The sequence below is a fragment of the Sinocyclocheilus grahami genome, unplaced genomic scaffold, assembly GCF_001515645.1.
Source record: "Sinocyclocheilus grahami isolate Dianchi unplaced genomic scaffold, SAMN03320097.WGS_v1.1 scaffold1216.1, whole genome shotgun sequence".
Taxonomy (NCBI): domain Eukaryota; kingdom Metazoa; phylum Chordata; class Actinopteri; order Cypriniformes; family Cyprinidae; genus Sinocyclocheilus; species Sinocyclocheilus grahami.
The window spans coordinates 277564-297165 of NW_015506395.1; the positions used below are offsets into that span (position 1 = coordinate 277564).

The window sequence follows — 19602 nt, forward strand, 5'->3', positions numbered from 1 at the left end:
TCTGTCAGGCTTGGCAGTACATCACAACAGCTGCGGCCTTGTAAAAGATCTAGTAGTAGGCTGAATAGTTTATTTTTGGATGGACAGAACTGTTAGTTCTAGGGTAAGATGTTAAGCTTCAATTAAGCCATCATTTTGGGTATAGCAGAGCGTTTTTTTTTCTTTGCAGAATGTTTACCAAGATGATTTTAGGGTCTTTAACATTAAGGTCATGACCCTTCTCAGGCTTACTAGGTCAAAGTGATGTTTTTATCTTGAAACCTGAACACCTACTTTTATGAATTCAGATGTTTTTGTTTTATTTTCATTTGGTTATAATCTCCTTAGTACCAGTTAAGCTAAAATATTATTATTTCCTCTAATGTAATTGAAGCATTTTCTCTGCAGCCAGCTTTTTATGTGACTAATTTCTGTTTGTGTTTCAGATTTTAGAGCAGATTTACAGTGGTTCAGGAGTATTGCTGCTATTACAGAAATAATGACATGAGTGAGTTTATTACTTCCCAAATTATTTCATACATTACAATTCAGTTGTCTTAAAAATGACTACATCTTTTATTTTTAATGTAAGAATAACTTTTATATTAGCAATATTTCAAAATGAACACTTGCTCCATTGAAGCAACTTAAGTTTACTTGATTATCCATACTTAATGTTTTTTTTCTCTTTTTTTTTCTCTCGAAAAATCATGTTAAAATGTGAGTATAAAATATACAAAATATGATACAAGAAGCTTTTGAAGAACAATTAAAACTGTAGAGGTTTGAGCATTTAAATATCATCTTACTGCGACCCTGAACACACTACAAAAATGACCTCCAGCATAGACCGGTAAGTCCTCGGTTGACCCCCAAACCGTCCTGTGTAGAATGGATTCTGTTAACTGTAGCCGCAATCTCCAACACATATTAGAAAAGCACAGTACAACAATAATAAAAATCTCCACATTATTATTTTCAACAGTTTTTTTTTTTTTTTTTTGTTCAATGATATTCCGAGTTCATTTGAAACCCTCATGACAGCATCCTTTGCCCAACACCGTAGCCATGGTTACAGTTACAGCAGATGCACAGAAAGCTTTGCAGCTGAGATGGACGGCTGATATTAAACAATCTTAATAACCATGTTCGTAAACAGCTTTCCTTCCCTCTAATATGCAAATGTAACACACCCATGGCCAGTTGCTATAGTGACTACAGTGAATGGAATGACATTAAACATGCCCACTCTGGCCAGCCTCAATGTGCCCGGCTTCTTTCTAACTGGTCTGGCCTGTTGAGTGACAGTGAGATGGGCCATTGTGTGGCGGCAGTGTGGAAATTTTCATGCTAATCTCTGGATTACTACCACGCTGAATAGATTTAGCAGCTCCATTTTCCTCTCTCAAAGGTTTCTAGGTGAAGTAACTGAAGATGGCACCTACAGTCGAAAACAGGGACCATATGGTGCTTGCACAATCTGTATTCTCTTACCTTATTCAGTGAATTCTTTATCTTTTTAAGATAAAGGCATTTCAGGACACAGTCAAACATAGCTAGACAGAACACGGGGCGATTTCTAATGCATTGCAATGTCATTTTAACTTGTACAAATTTCAGAATAGCCATTGTAGTAGACAGACTGTTTTATACAGTAGTTTATGCTGCATTGCATTCATTATGTTGTCAGAACAACGTCTGTGTTTTTCTACAAAGCACAGTTTGTGTTGATTGATTTGAGTAAAAAAAAGTCTGAAGTTGAAAATGAAGCTCCATACCTCTGATGTGGGGTTAGAAGTACTTGTTTTTTTGTTTTCTCATCTACTAGTGTCTGTATTAAATATTCATGTAATTACCGCAGAACTATTAATAAAAATGTACAGTATAGGCTGCTGCAGGAAATAATTACATATGAAATAAACTGTATGTAGTTTATTATGTAGGAATTACAAATGTATTCTACACATTACTGATTATTATTTTGATGTCAGAGACACAATAAATGTATTGTATAAATGTAACACTGGTATTTACTGGTTTTCAAATCCAAATATCCAGTATTTTGAATTTTGAGCATTATATGGTTCCCCCGCTATTAGAAAAGCAGTGTTATTGGATGTTACTTTTTTAAAATTCATAATTAAATATTCTTTATTAGTTTCTCATCTCAGAACTGAGAAGGATACAAAAACGTACCCAATTTGAACTCTAATACTTTCTTTAATTATGGTAAATCTTTAATTTTCATAATAGCACTTTTAGTTGAAGTTCAAACCAAGTTTGTAATGACTTTTTTTTATAATGTGCTCTCATCCTCGCCTCCTGAAGTGATGAGACTGGTCTTACCTGCTGTACAGTTAAGCCAAAGTAAAAACAGATACATTTAGACTTCACCATGCAGTGACATCTATCATCACAATTACCTTTGTTAATGTCTACAAAGCCATTTTAACCTTTATGTCTACATTTCTGCCTGACTTCGGGACGTGTCACAGTTTGTTTAGTCAAGGTTTTCTGGTTTAAACTGTCATTAATTCTTAGTTATGATGGAAAATTATTTTGTTTCATGTCAGGTTTAAGTATTAAAATATGCTAAATTATAAATATGTGCAAGTAAAACAATGTCAGTGGAGCAACACATATGAGATTAAATTTAGCTAAAAACTCAAAACTTAGTCTCCGCATTGTTAAATATCCATTGGGCTCGTTGCTGTACATTCCAGCATTATGAAGTTATCACATCTTTTCTTGTTTTTACAACCAAATTTGTTCAGACATTGACAATGTTCTTTCGGATGTCTGATGTAGTTAATGATGTTTTGAATTGTCATATCTGATATTTTCCCCCCGCACACATATTTGACACTTTCCAAACACTGTCTGACAGCAACTTGGGTGAAGTTCAGTCTTCAAAACTAATTGTCAAAACTGGCAAATGTTAGTCTTAAATATAAGGCTTGCCAAGCAATAAGACGTCAACATTGTGACTTGAGTAAAAGTCAGGAGTCTCAAGTCCACATCTCTGATTTTCACTGATAAACATTTCATTGAGCAAATCTAGGTCAAATGCGTGTTGAACAGTTCTGGGCTGCTTAAAAAACTGGGCTGCTTGAATAAAAGTTTAAACAATTAGGTTGAAAACAGATAAAGTGGGACACTTAAGCTTTCTTGGGAATTATGTGTACATTGCTTACAGACATGCATTATTTCATACCTACAGTGGGTACGGAAAGTATTCAGACCCCCTTATAGTGATATTTCAGTTTTTCTTTTTTTAATAAATCTGCAAAAATGTCAACAATTCTGTGTTTTTCTGTCAATATGGGGTGCTGTGTGTACATTAATGAGGAAAAAAAATTTACTTAAATGATTTTAGCTAATGGCTGCAATATAACAAAGAGTGAAAAATTGAAGGGGGTCTGAATACTTTCCGTACCCACTGTATATGAGTTTCTTTATTTTGTGGAACACTAAAGAAGATATTTTGACAAAGGTTTAAATTCGTTTGTCCATAAAGTAAAATTCAGTGGGGTCCAAAAGTCAACATTGGACTTTCCTTGTATAGACAAAAAATATGGGGATATTTTTCAAGAAATATATTATTTTGTGTTCCGCAGAAGAAAGTAAGTTGTACAGGTTTGGAACCTCATGAGGGTGAGTACACTGCTGTTCAAAAATTCAGTTCAGTTTTTGAAATAAGTCTTTTATGCTCACCAAGTCTGCATTAATTTGATTTAAAAAAAATAATACAGTAAAAGCAGAAGTGTATATTATACTAATGTGAAATATTATTACAATTTAAAATAACTATTTTCTATTTTAATACATTTTAAATTATTTATTTCTGTTATGACAAAGCTGAATTTTCAGCATCATTACTAGAGTCTTCGGTGTCACATGATCCTTCAGAAATAATTCTAATATGCTGATTTGCTGCTCAAGAAACTTTTCTTATCATCAATGTTGAAAACACTTGTGCTGCTTAATATTATTGTGGAAACCGTGATAGATTTATTTAATTTTCTAAGTTTTTTGTAAATGACATTATAAATGACTTTACCATCAGTTTTGATCAATTAAATGCTTTCTTGGTGAATAAAAGTATTAATTGGTTTGTAAATGATGACAGTTTTCATTTTTGGGTAAACTATTCCATTACATTTTTTCTGAATGAGTATGACAATACAATGGCAATGATAGATTATCAGGAACGGTCCCACTTTTCCTGTATTGGTTTAGCAAAGTGTACTTTGTGGCAGACACTGAAATATTTTTTTCCTTTTTTGGGTTCTACTCCAAATATTGGCTCTTGATATTTGCCAATGCCAGTAATTGATACCTTTCTATAAGATATACTCTTCTTTTTAATGATCCTCAGCAAACTTTACATTTGATAATAAACATCATGGTTAATTCAGCACACATTGAGCCTCTGTGTATGCTTAGTGATCAGTACTGTCCTCTGAAACATCTTTATTGCATTGTTGTGCTCGTACTGTTGGTTTGTTTGTCTTACAGGAGTCAGGAAGATAGTGGACTAGTGACAAAAACAGTCTCTCTCTCTCTCTCTCTCTCTCTCACACACAACACAAACACCATTAAAGTTAATGATCAGCCATCCACATCCTCTATGTGCGTGTGTCGGGGAGAGAATCGTCAAATGTTAATACACAAGCACTGCATTGTTTTTGTAGTATAAATGTAGGTCATCACATATTTCTGCTTCTAATTGTTCAAACAAGCCCCATTTAAGTATACTGAAATGAACTGCATTTTCAAAACGAATCGTTTGTAAAGCAGTCAGGTGGATGCTAGATTGTGAGAACGAAAATGCTGCACTATGAGTGTGCAGTGACTAATTGACTTGTTTGTGTCTTCAAAACAATTACAGCACTCCTCTCACTTTAATGTGTGTGCCGTCGCTGTGTGGAGGGTCTTTTATGCAGCAACTTTAAGCTTAAAAACAGGTGTGGAATGGGGTCATTCAGAGTCGTAAGCCGATACGCATGCTCTAATGCTGGCAGCGTGTTATGCACGAGGCTGTAGTGGCAGATGCAATGACTCATTTGGAGGCGAATGATGTTGAAAGTTGAGTGTGAGGCTTAATATGCAACCAAAGCATTCATGATGGTATTCTGGCTCTAAGGCTGGAAAATGTACTAAATGCATGTTATGTTCAGTGAATATGTCATGTTTTCTGATTTTGACGAATGAATTGGTAGCCTATCTGTTTGCTAGCGTACTCCTAAAAGTTGGCATCTAATATATAATGGACAGTCTTTCTCTACTAGCAAAATGCACAAAAAAATATTGATGACTCATGCATTTTGATCTTTTGCACTCATGGGCGTGTCATGCATTTTATAATGTTACAAAATAATTTTATTTCAAGTAAATGCTGTTTGAATTTTCTATTAATCGAAGAATCCTGTTAAAATAAAAATAAAAGTCTGACAGCAAGAAATGTTTCTTGAGCAGCAAATCAGCATATTGGAATGATTTCTGAAGGATCATATGACACTGAAGACTGGAGTAATGGTGCTGAAAATTCAGCTTTACCATCACAGGAATAAATTACATTTTAAAACAAATTAAAATGTTACATTTTAAAATTGTAATGATATATTTTTTTATATTACTGTTTTTGTTTTTAATGTATTTTTTATCAAATAAAGACTTGATGCGCACAAGTGAGATTAAAGAAAAAAAAATCCCAAACTAGTGTAAACTAAAGCCTAATGGCTAATGGCTTTTTTTAAGGACAAAATGAAATTAAGGAAATATGAACTATAATGACAATTTCCGACTCTTTTTCTCTTATCTGTCCTAATTAAATTATGAAATCTAATCTTACCTCATATTGTATGCGCCTACCATTTCAAGCAGATGGCTTTGAATTTCACAGAGCAGATATAAATATCTTTTTGTTTGGCAGCCAAATCAGTTGACGTCAATGTAGTTTTTTAAACTCAGTAATAGATGTTAAACATTATTTTCTTTTTCCTTTTCCTGTAACACTGCATGTTGTATGTACGTTCTTAATTTAAAATGCAGTTTTCCCACATGCAGCAATAACATCAACCATATAATATGGCATTATTAGAGCAGTGGGTGCTTCCTTATGCAAACACATAGTCACACACCCACAACCCTTGATGCAAATGGATTGAGGAAAGCTCTGAATTGTTAATGTAAAAATGGTGGTAATTGACACCCAGTGGCAGAGCCACATGCACTGTTTTATTTACCCAGCCTGTTGTTTGCACTTATTAATCTCGCAACTTTGCAAATACACGTTTCATACGGTTGACTTGCATCTCGTCTCGCACACATGAAAACACTCATTCAGTCGTGTGCGCACGCATCACATATTTGCACGCACTAAATGAAAGGTCATTGTGATCTCTGCGGTTCCAGAGACAGATGCACATTTGTACACTCTGTGCAAAAGACCAATTATCTCATGGCTAAAATAGACTGAGTGATTGTCATGTCGTGTTGAGATGACCTTAAAGAGATCATCCAGAAATTAAAACGGTCATTTACTCAATCTCATTCATTCCGAACCCATACTTCTTTGGAGCTGAGAAGCTGCTATGACATCAGTCATGAAATCAAACCCCAATCACGACCGTTACAAACTGATTTCAGATCTTGTGCTCTCAAAGCAACTGAGTCAAAGAACACTGGGTATCTATCTAAATAGATACTGATACACACAGCGCCCCTACAGGCCTTTATATCCACCTCTCACTGCCACCTCCACCACTGACATACTGCCTGTTTAATCAATGATTTATTGCATGACCTGATTATGATTCAATATCGTGGGGTGTCAAAAGAAAAGGCTTGCACATTTTCTTGGTTTAGTCATTTTTATATTTTCTCAGTCATTTACTCACCCTTATGTCATTCCAAACCTGTATGCTTGTTTTTCTTCAGTGAAACACAAAATGTTGGAGATTGTTTGAATCGCTCCTTTCCATGCAATTACAATGAATATGGACAGAAAGGTCAATTCATGTTCCAACAATATTTGATTTAGGAATTACTGGTAGTTGGAGACACAACAAAAACACAGCTCCGATCACAGCGTCCTCCAGCCTCATGTTGTTAATGTTGTTTATCTTCGTTTTAGTTGTTGAACGCCGCGCACAAATTACGTCGCTGTAGACCGGTTCCTAGTACACACTGTCGGTGCGAATGCAACCCTTTAAATGGTACTGGGAAATAGTTCGCGCAAAATCGTCCCAGTACTTTAGTACCGTACATTTAGTTCTGGAACTAAAGCGGTGCGAAAGGGCCTAATCATGCTGTCTAATCAGCATCTTGATGTGCCAAACCTGTGAGGTGGATGGATTATCTCGGCAAAGGAGAAGTGCTCACTAACACAGATTTAGACAGATTTGTGAACAATATTTGAGAAAAATAGGCCTTTTGTGTACATAGAAAAAGTCTTAGATCTTTGAGTTCAGCTCATGAAAAATGGGGGCAAAAACAAAAGTGTTGCGTTTATAATTTTGTTTAAATTAAAAATGTTCATCATATGAAGTCATCATGTCTCTTCAGAAGAATTGGATTAAAGCGCTCGATGTGGATTAGTTTTACGATGTCTTTATGAAAAGTTGCTTAAAATAAAATTATATAAATGTTACCTGAAATATAAAAATGAAATCTCAATTTATCTTCGTTTTAGTTGTTGAACGCCGCGCACAAATTACGTCGCTGTAGACCGGTTCCTAGTACACACTGTCGGTGCGAATGCAACCCTTTAAATGGTACTGGGAAATAGTTCGCGCAAAATCGTCCCAGTACTTTAGTACCGTACATTTAGTTCTGGAACTAAAGCGGTGCGAAAGGGCCTAATCATGCTGTCTAATCAGCATCTTGATGTGCCAAACCTGTGAGGTGGATGGATTATCTCGGCAAAGGAGAAGTGCTCACTAACACAGATTTAGACAGATTAGTGAACACTATTTGAGAGAAATAGGCCTTTTGTGTACATAGAAAAAGTCTTAGATCTTTTGAGTTTAGCTCATGAAAAATGGGGGCAAAAACAAAAGTGTTGCGTTTATAATTTTGTTCCGTGTAAATGAAAGCCTAAATTAAAAATGTTCATCATATGAAGTCATCATGTCTCTTCAGAAGAATTGGATTAAAGCGCTCGATGTGGATTAGTTTTACGATGTCTTTATGAAAAGTTGCTTAAAATAAAACAATAAAATTATATAAATGTTACCTGAAATATAAAAATGAAATCTCAGCTATTTTTATTCCAAACAGCATTTGTCATTTTTATTTAGTTGAAATTGATACACTAAATAAGTACAAACGTCAGACTGAAATAAAAACTAAGAAAAATGAAAAATACACAACAAAATTGGTTAAAGTTTAAAAAGAAAATTATTAAAATTATTAAATTGAAAATAAACAAACAAAAAAACTAATCGAAATATGAATAAAACCGTAATAATATCTAAATTATACTAAAATAACACTGCCCTGAAGATGAACTATTAGCGAATATTTAAACTTCGGTCTGTTCCTCTCACAAAGCTATTGAATGTATGACTTCAGACTTACTGTGTCCTGTTTGAAGCTTGAAAGCTTCAGTCCCTTATTATAAATTTTCAAATATGAATAAAACCGTAATAATATCTAAATTATACTAAAATAACACTGCCCTGAAGATGAACTATTAGCGAATATTTAAACTTCGGTCTGTTCCTCTCACAAAGCTATCGAATGTATGACTTCAGACTTACTGTGTCCTGTTTGAAGCTTGAAAGCTTCAGTCCCTTATTATAAATTTTCGAGAGACAATCCCTTTAAATAGCTGGTTCAGCCTCAAATATTAATATTTTAGCACGCTGAATGCTGTTATGATCACAAACACTGGAATGGGTGAGGAATGAAGCTGTCTTTAATTGGCCGGTCACACAGCTGGGTAGAGCTCACATTGGTCAAGCTGGTCTAACCTCTTTTACTATGGGTTTCTTTTCAGGGATGACAGCAGCATCTTTGATGGGTTGATGGAAGAAGATGAGAAGGACAAAGCAAAAAGGTGATTAGACAAACAAAACATTACGATAATTATAATGATTCCTGAATGGGAATTTCCTTTTTCTTACCTCGAGCCGAACTCCTATTATGAGCCAAGCCTTTATTCCATTATCTCATGCAAGAGTGGTTTAAACATGATTCATTACACCAGAGGATTGTATAGACAGGTCCTTTTTCATGGTAGTATATATAAAGTGGTTTTGCACCAGGAATAGAAACTTAAGTGTGACCTAGTTATGACTGTTTAAACCTGAGTGCACAGCTTCACCCTCATCTTCTGTATACAGTCACAGAACCGTGAAATGGTTTCCCTCAGCATTGCTAGATTTTTCTCAGATTAGATAGCATCCCTTTATCATTTTGAGGAGTAAACTGTAGAATTTAAGATAATTAAGAGTTGACGTGTATTTTAGTGCTTAACTGAGACTTCTGAAAGAAGACAAAATTGTTATTATGTTCTTATCTTTAAGTCAGCAATTGATTTCCACTGGAATTTTCCACCTCTTATTTTTCCACCTACAGAGTTTCTAGGAACAAGTCGGAAAAGAAGAGGCGAGACCAGTTAAGTGTGACCTAGTTATGACTGTTTAAACCTGAGTGCACAGCTTCACCCTCATCTTCTGTATACAGTCACAGAACCGTGAAATGGTTTCCCTCAGCATTGCTAGATTTTTCTCAGATTAGATAGCATCCCTTTATCATTCAGTAAACTGTAGAATTTAAGATAATTAAGAGTTGACGTGTATTTTAGTGCTTAACTGAGACTTCTGAAAGAAGACGAAATTGTTATTATGTTCTTATCTTTAAGTCAGCAATTGATTTCCACTGGAATTTTCCACCTCTTATTTTTCCACCTACAGAGTTTCTAGGAACAAGTCGGAAAAGAAGAGGCGAGACCAGTTCAATGTGCTCATCAAGGAACTGGGCACCATGTTGCCGGGCAACACCCGCAAGATGGACAAGTCTACCATCCTACAGAAGAGCATCGACTTCCTGCGCAAGCACAAAGGTTACTGTAATGCCATACCAATTAATTGCAACCAAATTTGTTGTGCGTTTTAAACCAGTAATCATTTGAAAAAGTAAATTTAATATTTTCATTGCCTAAAAGGAAACTTTGGGGGGGAAAAACTTAGTTAACTAAATTGGAGCAATAATATGCATTTAAATACTACAGAATACTAATCAATTACAGAGAAAATGCTTTTTTTCATTTAAATTAATTTATTAATTTATTTTATATTTTCAGTCAATAATGGTTTCTGTGACTTAAGTTTATTTCACAAGCCAGACTATTTACTATTGATGAATTCTAGCCAAGAACCGCCCACTTAGACAGGAAGGAGCCATCTGATGACACACAATGACATGTTAAACCTCCACCATGGCTTGCTTTTTTCACTCAACATAGAGGAGTGGGTATTTCTGAAATGTATAAGACAATAGTAGACAACAAGGTGGTAGCTCTTTCAACTATTAGTAAAACAGCCTTCACAAAAGATTGTACAGACAACACAAAAATATAAATTAAGAACGGTTCTGAACAGATTCCATTTGACTTTTTTTTTTTTGTGGATGATGCATTTTCTAAAAGTGGTGTGTGTGCTAGACAGAGATTGGTGCAGTGCTAAAAACATCTAAAATATTATAAAATATATTAAAAAGGTAAAAGTGATAATATTAAAGGGTTAGTTCACCCAAAAATGAAAATTAGCCCATAAATTACTCCCCTTCAAGGCATCCTAGGTGTATATGACTTTCTTCTTTCAGACGAATCCAGTTGGAGTTATATTAAAAATTGTCTTTGATCTTTCAAGCTATTTAATGCCACTCAGCGGGTGTTGCAGTTCATCAGTCCAAAAGAAGTTAAATAAAAAGCACCCATCCATTAAAAAACTGTCTCACACGGCTCCGGGGGGTGAACAAAGGCCTCCTGTAGCGAATCAATGCATTTTTGTAAGAAAAATATACATATTCAAAATGTAATAATCATTTTAATGTAGCTTGCGCCAACAGTTGTACACAGAAGCAGCTCTGGGTGGATGACGTATGAGTTCAGCGTTGTGCATGCACCGGTGAGTCTCTTGAAAACCAATGTTTGTTTACAGGATCAAAGGAAGCAAAGTTTCCTGAGCACGGTGGCGGTGGGGGGGGGGGGGGGTGAACAAAGGCCTCCTGTAGCGAATCGATGCATTTTTGTAAGAAAAATAACCATATTTAAAATGTAATAATCAATTTAATCTAGCTTGCGCTCACTGTTGGAACACTGAAGCAGCTCCGGGCGGATGACGTATGAGTTCATGAGCTGCACTGCAACACCCGCTGAGTGGCATTAAACAGCTTGAAAGATCAAAGACAATTTTTATTATAACTCCGACTTGAATCGTCTGAAAGACGAAAGTCATATACACCTAGGATGCCTTGAGGGTGAGTAATTTATGGGCTAATTTTCATTTTTAGGTAAACTAACCCCTTAAAATAAATGTTAATAAACTAACATTTATCATTTGAAAACTAATGTTTTAGGCAGCTGATATTACAAAGTTCATAATTATGTTCTATTTTTTTATATACAAGTAAACATTTATAATTAATAAAACATTTTTTCTAGGCTTGATTGTGTTTATGGGTGCAGTCTAACATGTGATAATGCTTCGTTTGTTAAAAAACGCATTATTTTACCTTTATTCCACACTGCTCTGTCCCGTCTCCTCTGAACGCACTGATCATTTCCTGCTTTTATGAAGCCCCTCCCTCAGAAATACACGATGGGCTCTGATTGGTTAGCTGGCCCAGTGTGTTGTGATTGGCTAAACCGCCTCTAGTGCGGGTCTAAACATCCCGCCCCTCAGCTCAGCGGCATGTGCTCCGGTTGTATTGTAAACAATGGCGTCGTCTATTGTGCTTATCAGTTTGAGCCCGATTGAGACGCAGAGGATATTAGTGAAGAGGATTGCGCAGAACCTGTGCAAGCATGGCTTTAAATGGTAGGCCTAAGATTTTTGTTTGTTGTTGTCTCATACTTTTAGATACGCTGTTATTTGTAAATGCTACTGCTTCTGTTAGCTTTTAATATATGGTTTTATTCTGATGAAAGCTTTAATACAGTTCGGCAACCGCACGCTTCTCATAGCTATAGTATGTGAAAATAAGTGTATTCACTGAGCAGATGATCTGAATGAGAGAGAGAGAGAGAGATGCAGAGCGTGTGCAGAGCAGGGCGACGCGAGGAACAGGATGAAAACCGCTGCTTTAGAACATTGATTTTGAAACCTATGAATCCATTAGAATCGTTAGAAGACAGAATCGCGATTCATATATAAATAGATTTTTACGTGCACCTCTAGTTTTCTCTTCCTCTTCTCTGAAGCAGCGCAGCATGGCCTCGCCCCCTTTGCTGCGTATTCCCGGAGGCGGGGTTTTTGTAAAATTCTGGGTTCTTGACGTAACGGACCCGGGAAGTAACTCATTGTAGTCCCTTACCAGTCGTTTTTGTAGGCATTAAACTGCCAGAATTTTAAAAGACGATATCTCCGTTTGCATTGAACTTTCAGCTTCGTAGCTTTGCAGATATTGTTTATGCTCAAACAGCAACATTACACAATAACTAACATTAAAAAAGTGAAATCGCAATCAGCCACCCCTTTAATAACCTGATGAAATAAAGTTTGGATGTTTTAGTTCTTTGTCCTGTATTTAAAACCGAAACCTTATTGTTTGTATTTTCTTTCCCTCAGAAATTGCCGCACAGTCGGAGTCGAGTGAAATCCGTCAGGACTGGAAGCCGCCCTTCCTTAGCAATGAGGAGTTCACACAGCTGATGCTGGAGGTGAGGATTTACTCTCACTGACACAAACATGCATACACACTTGCCTAAACCCCCTACTTATTCATTCATTCAGTAAACACTAAAACTACAGAACTATTGATATTCTTAATTTGCTCTATTTTTTAGGCACTAGATGGCTTCTTTTTAGCCATCATGACAGACGGAAACATAATCTACGTCTCAGAAAGTGTCACGTCTTTATTAGAACATCTACCTGTGAGTATGAACGCACAGCATTTATTTCATCAAAATATCAGTAAAATCAGTAATTTGGTGAAATATTACAATTTAAAATAATTTGTTAATCATTAATTTATTTGTTAATCATTAATTTATTTTCAAATGTGTTTATTCCTGAGATGGCAAAGCTGAATTTTCAGCAGCCATTACTCTAAATCGTTCTAATATGCTGATTTGGTGCTCAAGAAACATTTTTTTATTATTATCAATGCTGAAAATAGTTGAGCAGCTTAATATTTTTGTAGAAACGGTGCTACATTTTTTCAGGATTCTTTGCTGAATAGAAAATTCAAAAGAACTTGCAACGTTTTGAGTGCTTTATTGTCACTGTTGATTCATTTAATGCATCGTTGATCAATAAAAAATGTATTTCTTTAAAAAAAAAAAAAAATCATACTAATCCAAACTTTTGAATGGTTGCACAACTTTTCAGAACAATAGTGTGACAGAAACATCCTCCAATTCACTTCATGTTAGAAGTTAGGTCTCTAAATTCATCAGCTTCTAAAAATATTAAAGCAAATATTAAATCTAAATGAATTTGATGATATTGCTAAGCTACTATTTGTGTGGACAACTGGTCCTAACCTCCTAACCCAAGCACACTGACAGCAGTTTGCAGCTACAAAGCAACCGAACATAATTCATTTTCAGTGAGAGTGGATTGAGCGTCAGTGACCGCTGACTAAGTGACAGCCGTATGCTAATGAGCAGTATCACAATACAGTTATGAATACAGTGGCTGATACGGCATCCATGTATCTGTTACAACAACCCTGCAGCCTCCAGCTATTCATGTGAACAGCTCTACTGTGTGAGTACGAGTGATACTGACGATGTCTGTTTTTGTGTTTTCAGTCTGATCTTGTGGATCAGAATCTGTTGAATTTCCTTCCACTGGGTGAGCACTCAGAGGTGTATAAAGCCCTGTCCACACACATGCTGGAGGGAGAGACCCTCACCCCAGACTACCTAAAAAGTAAGAATCACTCATACATGCTGTGTTTACATGTTTCTCATCTTCTCATGACCAAAAAATTGGTTTCTTCTGGTCTCTCTCTCTCTCTCTCTCTCTCTTTCATTGTCTCATTTCTTTGAGCACAGATCACTAGAATAGAGCTCATTAATTCAGTTTTCTTGTTTTTGTTTTGTTTTGTTTGCTTCCCTGCAGCAAAGAACCAGTTAGAGTTCTGTTGCCACATGCTCCGGGGCACGATCGACCCGAAAGAGCCGCCCGTTTATGAGTATGTCAAGTTCATCGGAAACTTTAAGTCCCTCAACACTGGTGAGTGTCAGAACGAGTGCCTGCAGCATCAGCCGAGTCTTTCATATGGATCCATTTATTGAATTACCTAGCCAAGTGCTTGCTTGCTTGCGCTTCTTATGTGAGAGTAGATGAGCAAGGATCATTATTTGAATAGGAAGTGTTGCAAAAAGCCAGTTTGCCAGAGAAACAGGCTTCTGACACAGATTTTGAGATGGAAAGTTGACCGTTTTTGGCTTAAGGTGAAGTGTGTAATTTGACGGGCTTCAGTAAACGTTATTGTAAAAATAATGAGTGATGGTTTTCAAACAGCCTTTGTTTATACAAATAGATATTCCCACCCCAAATTCCCACCATTGGTGGAGCCAATGTTGGTTGGAATGATCAAACAAACAGAGTGATGTTTTTCTCTACATAGCCGCTGTGTTTACACTTTTCCAGGGAATTGACCTACATATAGACTTAATTATACAGCAGTTGATGGGGGAGTATTTAAACATCACCTTTAAATAATATGGAATAATTAATAATGTATAAAATAAATACAGGAAATGTTTTAATTTATTATTATTATTATTTCAGCAATAATAAAGATTAGATGAGATGAAAAAAGACTGATGATGATTAAACCACTTTAATTAAAATAGATAATACATAAGGATATTCATTATATTCTATTGCAGGAGTTCAGGTTATTAAATCCTTTAAATGCTTAAAGTTTACTAATAAATGTTTAATGGTGGAAAAGTTTAATTTGTAATCGTTTGATACATTTTCGTCCTTTTGCAAATTTTTGCATGAACTATTTTTTTAATACTATTTTTGTAGATTATTTATGATCCTTCAGAAATCATTCTAATTCGCTGGTTTGGTGCTTAATACATTTATTATTATCAGTGTTGAAAACGTAATATTTTTGCTTTTTTGTTTTAATTTTGTTAACATTATTAACACATTTTCTTATCGGTATAAATGTTTACTATCACTTTTAATCACTGTCACTTTTAATTCCTCTTAATAATAATACAAAGAATAATGATCATATTCAATTTTCATTTAATATTAATATTAGTGAGTAAATTGAACTAAAATGAATGAATATGACACTGAACAAAATATTGACTAAATGTAAAAAAAAATTTCAACATTTTAAAGCATTTTAAAATAATTACCAATCTTATAGTATCTACCACATTTTGCTATAAGTTTGATTGCATCACATAATAATTGCTGTTAATAGTGTTCATCGTCTGTTTGATTACGTCTTTAATTGATTTTTCTGTACATTTCTGCCATATGTACATTAACTGACAGTCACCACTGATAAGCTACTACTAAATATTGTAGAAACTTGATTTGCTTTGCAACGATTTGTATCGGGAAAAGCGCTATACAAATAAACTTGAATTGAATTGAACATTTTTGTCAAAAGACAAACTATATCTTAAAATGGGCACCGCAGAAACTTACTGTTTTAGATACAAAAGAGTTTCTTATTTCTGAATTAATGTTTAGCATTTGACGTTTACTCGCAGGTGCTGCACCCTAGTGGTAGGCTAAAGAAAATATGCTTATTGTTTAGCATTTCTCTCAAAACACTTCCATTCATGAAGATTTGCTTGTATTTTCCTCTGTAGTGCCTAACTCAACACGTAACGGCTTTGAGGGAGTGATCCAGCGATCGCTGAGGCCCATGTTTGAAGACCGAGTGTGTTTCATAGCAACTGTGAGGTTAGCCAAGCCTCAGTTTATCAAGGTAGGTTGAGCCAAAGCCGACTTGGCACCTTCTCATTGGTCCTGTGACTTCTAATATTTGCCTTACAGACAGTGACAACTTCACTCAGATCTGTTATGTACATATTCATCAGTTTGAATGTATGTGTGTGGGCGTGTTGATAGACACTGTACATGTTTGTGCAAGAATTGCCTTTGTTTTTGAAGACACTGATAAATGACCAGCATGCAAAGCACTCCGTGTGAGAAGTAGGTCACTTGGTTTCTGTTTTCGTTTTTTGTCTGCTAGAAGTGTAAGAACGGTCTTGTTTATAACCTCTGCTCGACAGGAAATGTGTACTGTGGAGGAGCCCAATGAGGAATTCACCTCCAGACACAGTTTAGAGTGGAAATTCCTCTTCTTGGACCACAGGTACAAACTTCATCTGTTCTCACGACTGTTTTTGTGAGCTCTTTGTCAAGCACACACATCATCTTCCCTCTCCCAGAAAACTAAAGAGTTCCTCTGCTAGTTTGTTTCACTTAGGCCCGGATATTACCTGTCTCGGGTGATCTGATCACTAGAGGTCAGACGAGATTTTACTCTGGATAGAATGTTGCGATTGGATTTCAAAGAGAGGATCTCTGATTTCATGACTGTATATCTACTGATACATCACTGTCAGTGTGTTACTACAGTGAGGAACTACTAAGACAGAAGGAAAGAAAGACAAAAAAACATGGAAAGCAGGAAAGAAAGAAAAAAGAAGGAACAGAAGAATGAAACAAGCAGCAGAAGTAGAAAATAATGAGGAATAAAGTTGGGAAAATAGATCTAATGAAGGAAATAAAAGAAAGAAAAAAGAACAAATCATTGCTTGTAAAAAAAAAAAAGTGTGCTTAAAATAAGTTTTTTTTAAGTGTACTTGCAGAATATTAATGAAATAAATGTCTACTAAAGTGTACATACAGTACACTTTCATGTCTGTTTCTGAACACTTGAATACACTTTAAAAAAGTGTACTTTGTAATGTTGTCAAATTAAAAGCTTTACTTTAAAGTATATTATAAATCATCATGATTTAATAATCTTTTGTCATGCACACTTATTTTGATGTGTTGACTAACGTACTAAAGCACAAGTAAAGTACTTGATTATAATTTTAACTATAATGTTACTTGATATTACAAGTGAATATATTTTAAGTACTAAATTGCAGCATTTTCATTATAGTTGTATAATTACAAATATAATTAATATTAATTAATACATGACATGAAAGTTTCAATAGAAATAACATTAAAATATATTTTAGTTTACCATAAATGCCTGTCAGTCCATTTGGCAGTGCATTTTACCCCGAAAGTATGCAAAAGATGTGACTGATCTTGTGGGTACCTCGAAGGTGCATGTTTTATTTTTTTTATTTTTATTGTGGTTTTGTTTTTAAGTCGTGTGTGTAACCATCAAGGTTTAAAACCCCCATTTTTTAGCACAAGGGTTGATTCACAGGTGAGTTGGTGACAGATTAGCATTGACACTACAATGAACTATTTGACTATTTGAACCTGAAGCGCAGTGGTTCCCAGCTAGGGGGCAAAAAAACTAATCCTAATCAATTAATCGCAAAAAATTTAAAAGTCTTGGGACCCTAGAACAGGGGTGTTAAATTCGGTTCCAGGAGGGCCACTGTACTGTAGAATTTAGCTTCAAACTTCAGGTTTACTAGAAACGTCCAGGCAGGTGTTTTGGGGCTAGTTGGAGATAGACTCTGCAGGACAGTGGTCCTCTAGGATTGGAGTTTGACACATGTGCCCTAGAACATAGTTGTGGACCGTAGGGAGCCTTGAAGTCAAAAAGGCTGAGAACCACTGTCTTAATGCCATTTCTTTACAGTACTTGGTTTTCAAGGAAGTCCTGCACTTCAGGCTGTGTGAGCCTGTGACGGTCATAATACGCTCCCCTCGAAACTGTTCTCAGTTTTTGAAGACATGTTTGTTGTTCATGCTTGCACAGCATGTCTCCGAGTAATAAATAGCTCACGTTCATCCCACAGGCTCAAAGGCTTATACATCTGGAATAACATGAACATAACTTTAATGCCATTATGCTTGGAAAGGTTTCTACTAAATTTAGATGAGTCGTTTCAGAAGAATAGCTGCTGGTGCTGCTGCTACTCTATATTTAATTCGAATCACGGATTCGGTTTAATTGGCCCAGATGCTAGATATTAAAGCAAATGATTTTCCACATTATCAGTTGTTTAGCAGAAGCAAGTGGCACTTCAGATCGTTTTATGCTGTTTTTATCCCAAAACATTTTCATATGACTCAAGGAATGCCTGAAAATCTGTTCCAAGAACTCAGTTTTTTCAAAAAATGGCACTGGGTCATTTTAAAATTGTAAATTGTTTAAAATAATAGATGGTCTGAATTTAAAAATGAAGCAGTTGCAGAAGTTTTGAATTCAGTTCAGTTTAGTTTTCTACTATAAAAACATTCTTTCTAGTCATAAAGTAAAACTTTTGTTTTTTATTTTATTTCTTGAAGACAATGGTGATTCTTTTTTTTAAATTGGTTGTCAGTTTAATCAGACTAAAATCAATAACTCAATAAAAATCAATAAACTATAACATTTAAAACTTAAATTGTAAAATTTAAATAAAAATCTTTCACAACGAAAATGCATTTAAAGGTAAATTAATAACTTTATTAACTTCAACGTGGTGGGAAAATCACCATGTGCACATTTGAACAGGTCTGAGCGTTGACCTTGAAAATACTTTTTTCCTTTTTCTTTTTACAATTCAACATGTTTGTAACATTTGATAACACCAATGACAAGATATCAATGGACAAAGGATCTAGGTTATTCATTAAGAAGGGTATTAATCAAATGTATTTTGTTTTGCTTTTATCACACTTGTTAGACTTTGCACTAATGCTTAACCTGGGAAGCAAATGAAGAAAAAATAAATTAAAAATGAAATAAATAACAATAATTGTCATTAGTGTTATAAAGGGCACAAGGGTTTTTTTCAGACACTTGACAAAATCAAATAATTTTGTAGGATTTTTTTCTGTATTGTTGAAATGTTATTATGTTATTTAACAAACTGTTAGATTATAGAAAAATGCATTTTATATAGAGTTTCTCGACCATTTGAATTCTTTTCCTTGACTCAAAGTCAGTGCACATATTTGTGATATATTTTGAGAATGACCCCACTGAATGCATGTATGCAGATGATGTGAAGTTGCATTGTTGTATTTTGCAGGGCACCCCCCATCATAGGCTACCTACCCTTTGAGGTTCTTGGCACTTCAGGGTACGACTACTATCATGTGGATGACCTGGAGACCCTGGCCAAGTGCCATGAACACTGTGAGTTCAACTACTGTTTGTGTGTACTCGTGTCTCCCCACTTTTAAAAATGGACAGTGCTTTGAAATTTATGAATGAATGGCACTGTCTTGAGTTTAGACTTTGTAATAATAAGATCTCTCTCTCTCT

At 35.2% G+C, this 19602-nt stretch overlaps 1 protein-coding gene across 1 annotated transcript in view; it reads left to right on the forward strand.

Annotated features, from left to right (window-relative positions):
* Nucleotides 1-792: 792 nt before the first annotated feature.
* The window catches only part of LOC107568120 (circadian locomoter output cycles protein kaput-like), a 23563-nt gene continuing 4753 nt past the window's right edge, over nucleotides 793-19602 (forward strand). Inside the window, exons 1-10 of the mRNA XM_016253972.1 lie at nucleotides 793-832; nucleotides 8984-9043; nucleotides 9903-10051; nucleotides 12780-12871; nucleotides 12998-13087; nucleotides 13970-14090; nucleotides 14283-14396; nucleotides 16013-16131; nucleotides 16439-16521; nucleotides 19367-19473. Coding sequence (XP_016109458.1) covers nucleotides 813-832; nucleotides 8984-9043; nucleotides 9903-10051; nucleotides 12780-12871; nucleotides 12998-13087; nucleotides 13970-14090; nucleotides 14283-14396; nucleotides 16013-16131; nucleotides 16439-16521; nucleotides 19367-19473 — 955 coding nt within the window. The 5' untranslated portion in view covers nucleotides 793-812. The remainder of the gene's footprint in view (nucleotides 833-8983; nucleotides 9044-9902; nucleotides 10052-12779; nucleotides 12872-12997; nucleotides 13088-13969; nucleotides 14091-14282; nucleotides 14397-16012; nucleotides 16132-16438; nucleotides 16522-19366; nucleotides 19474-19602) is intronic.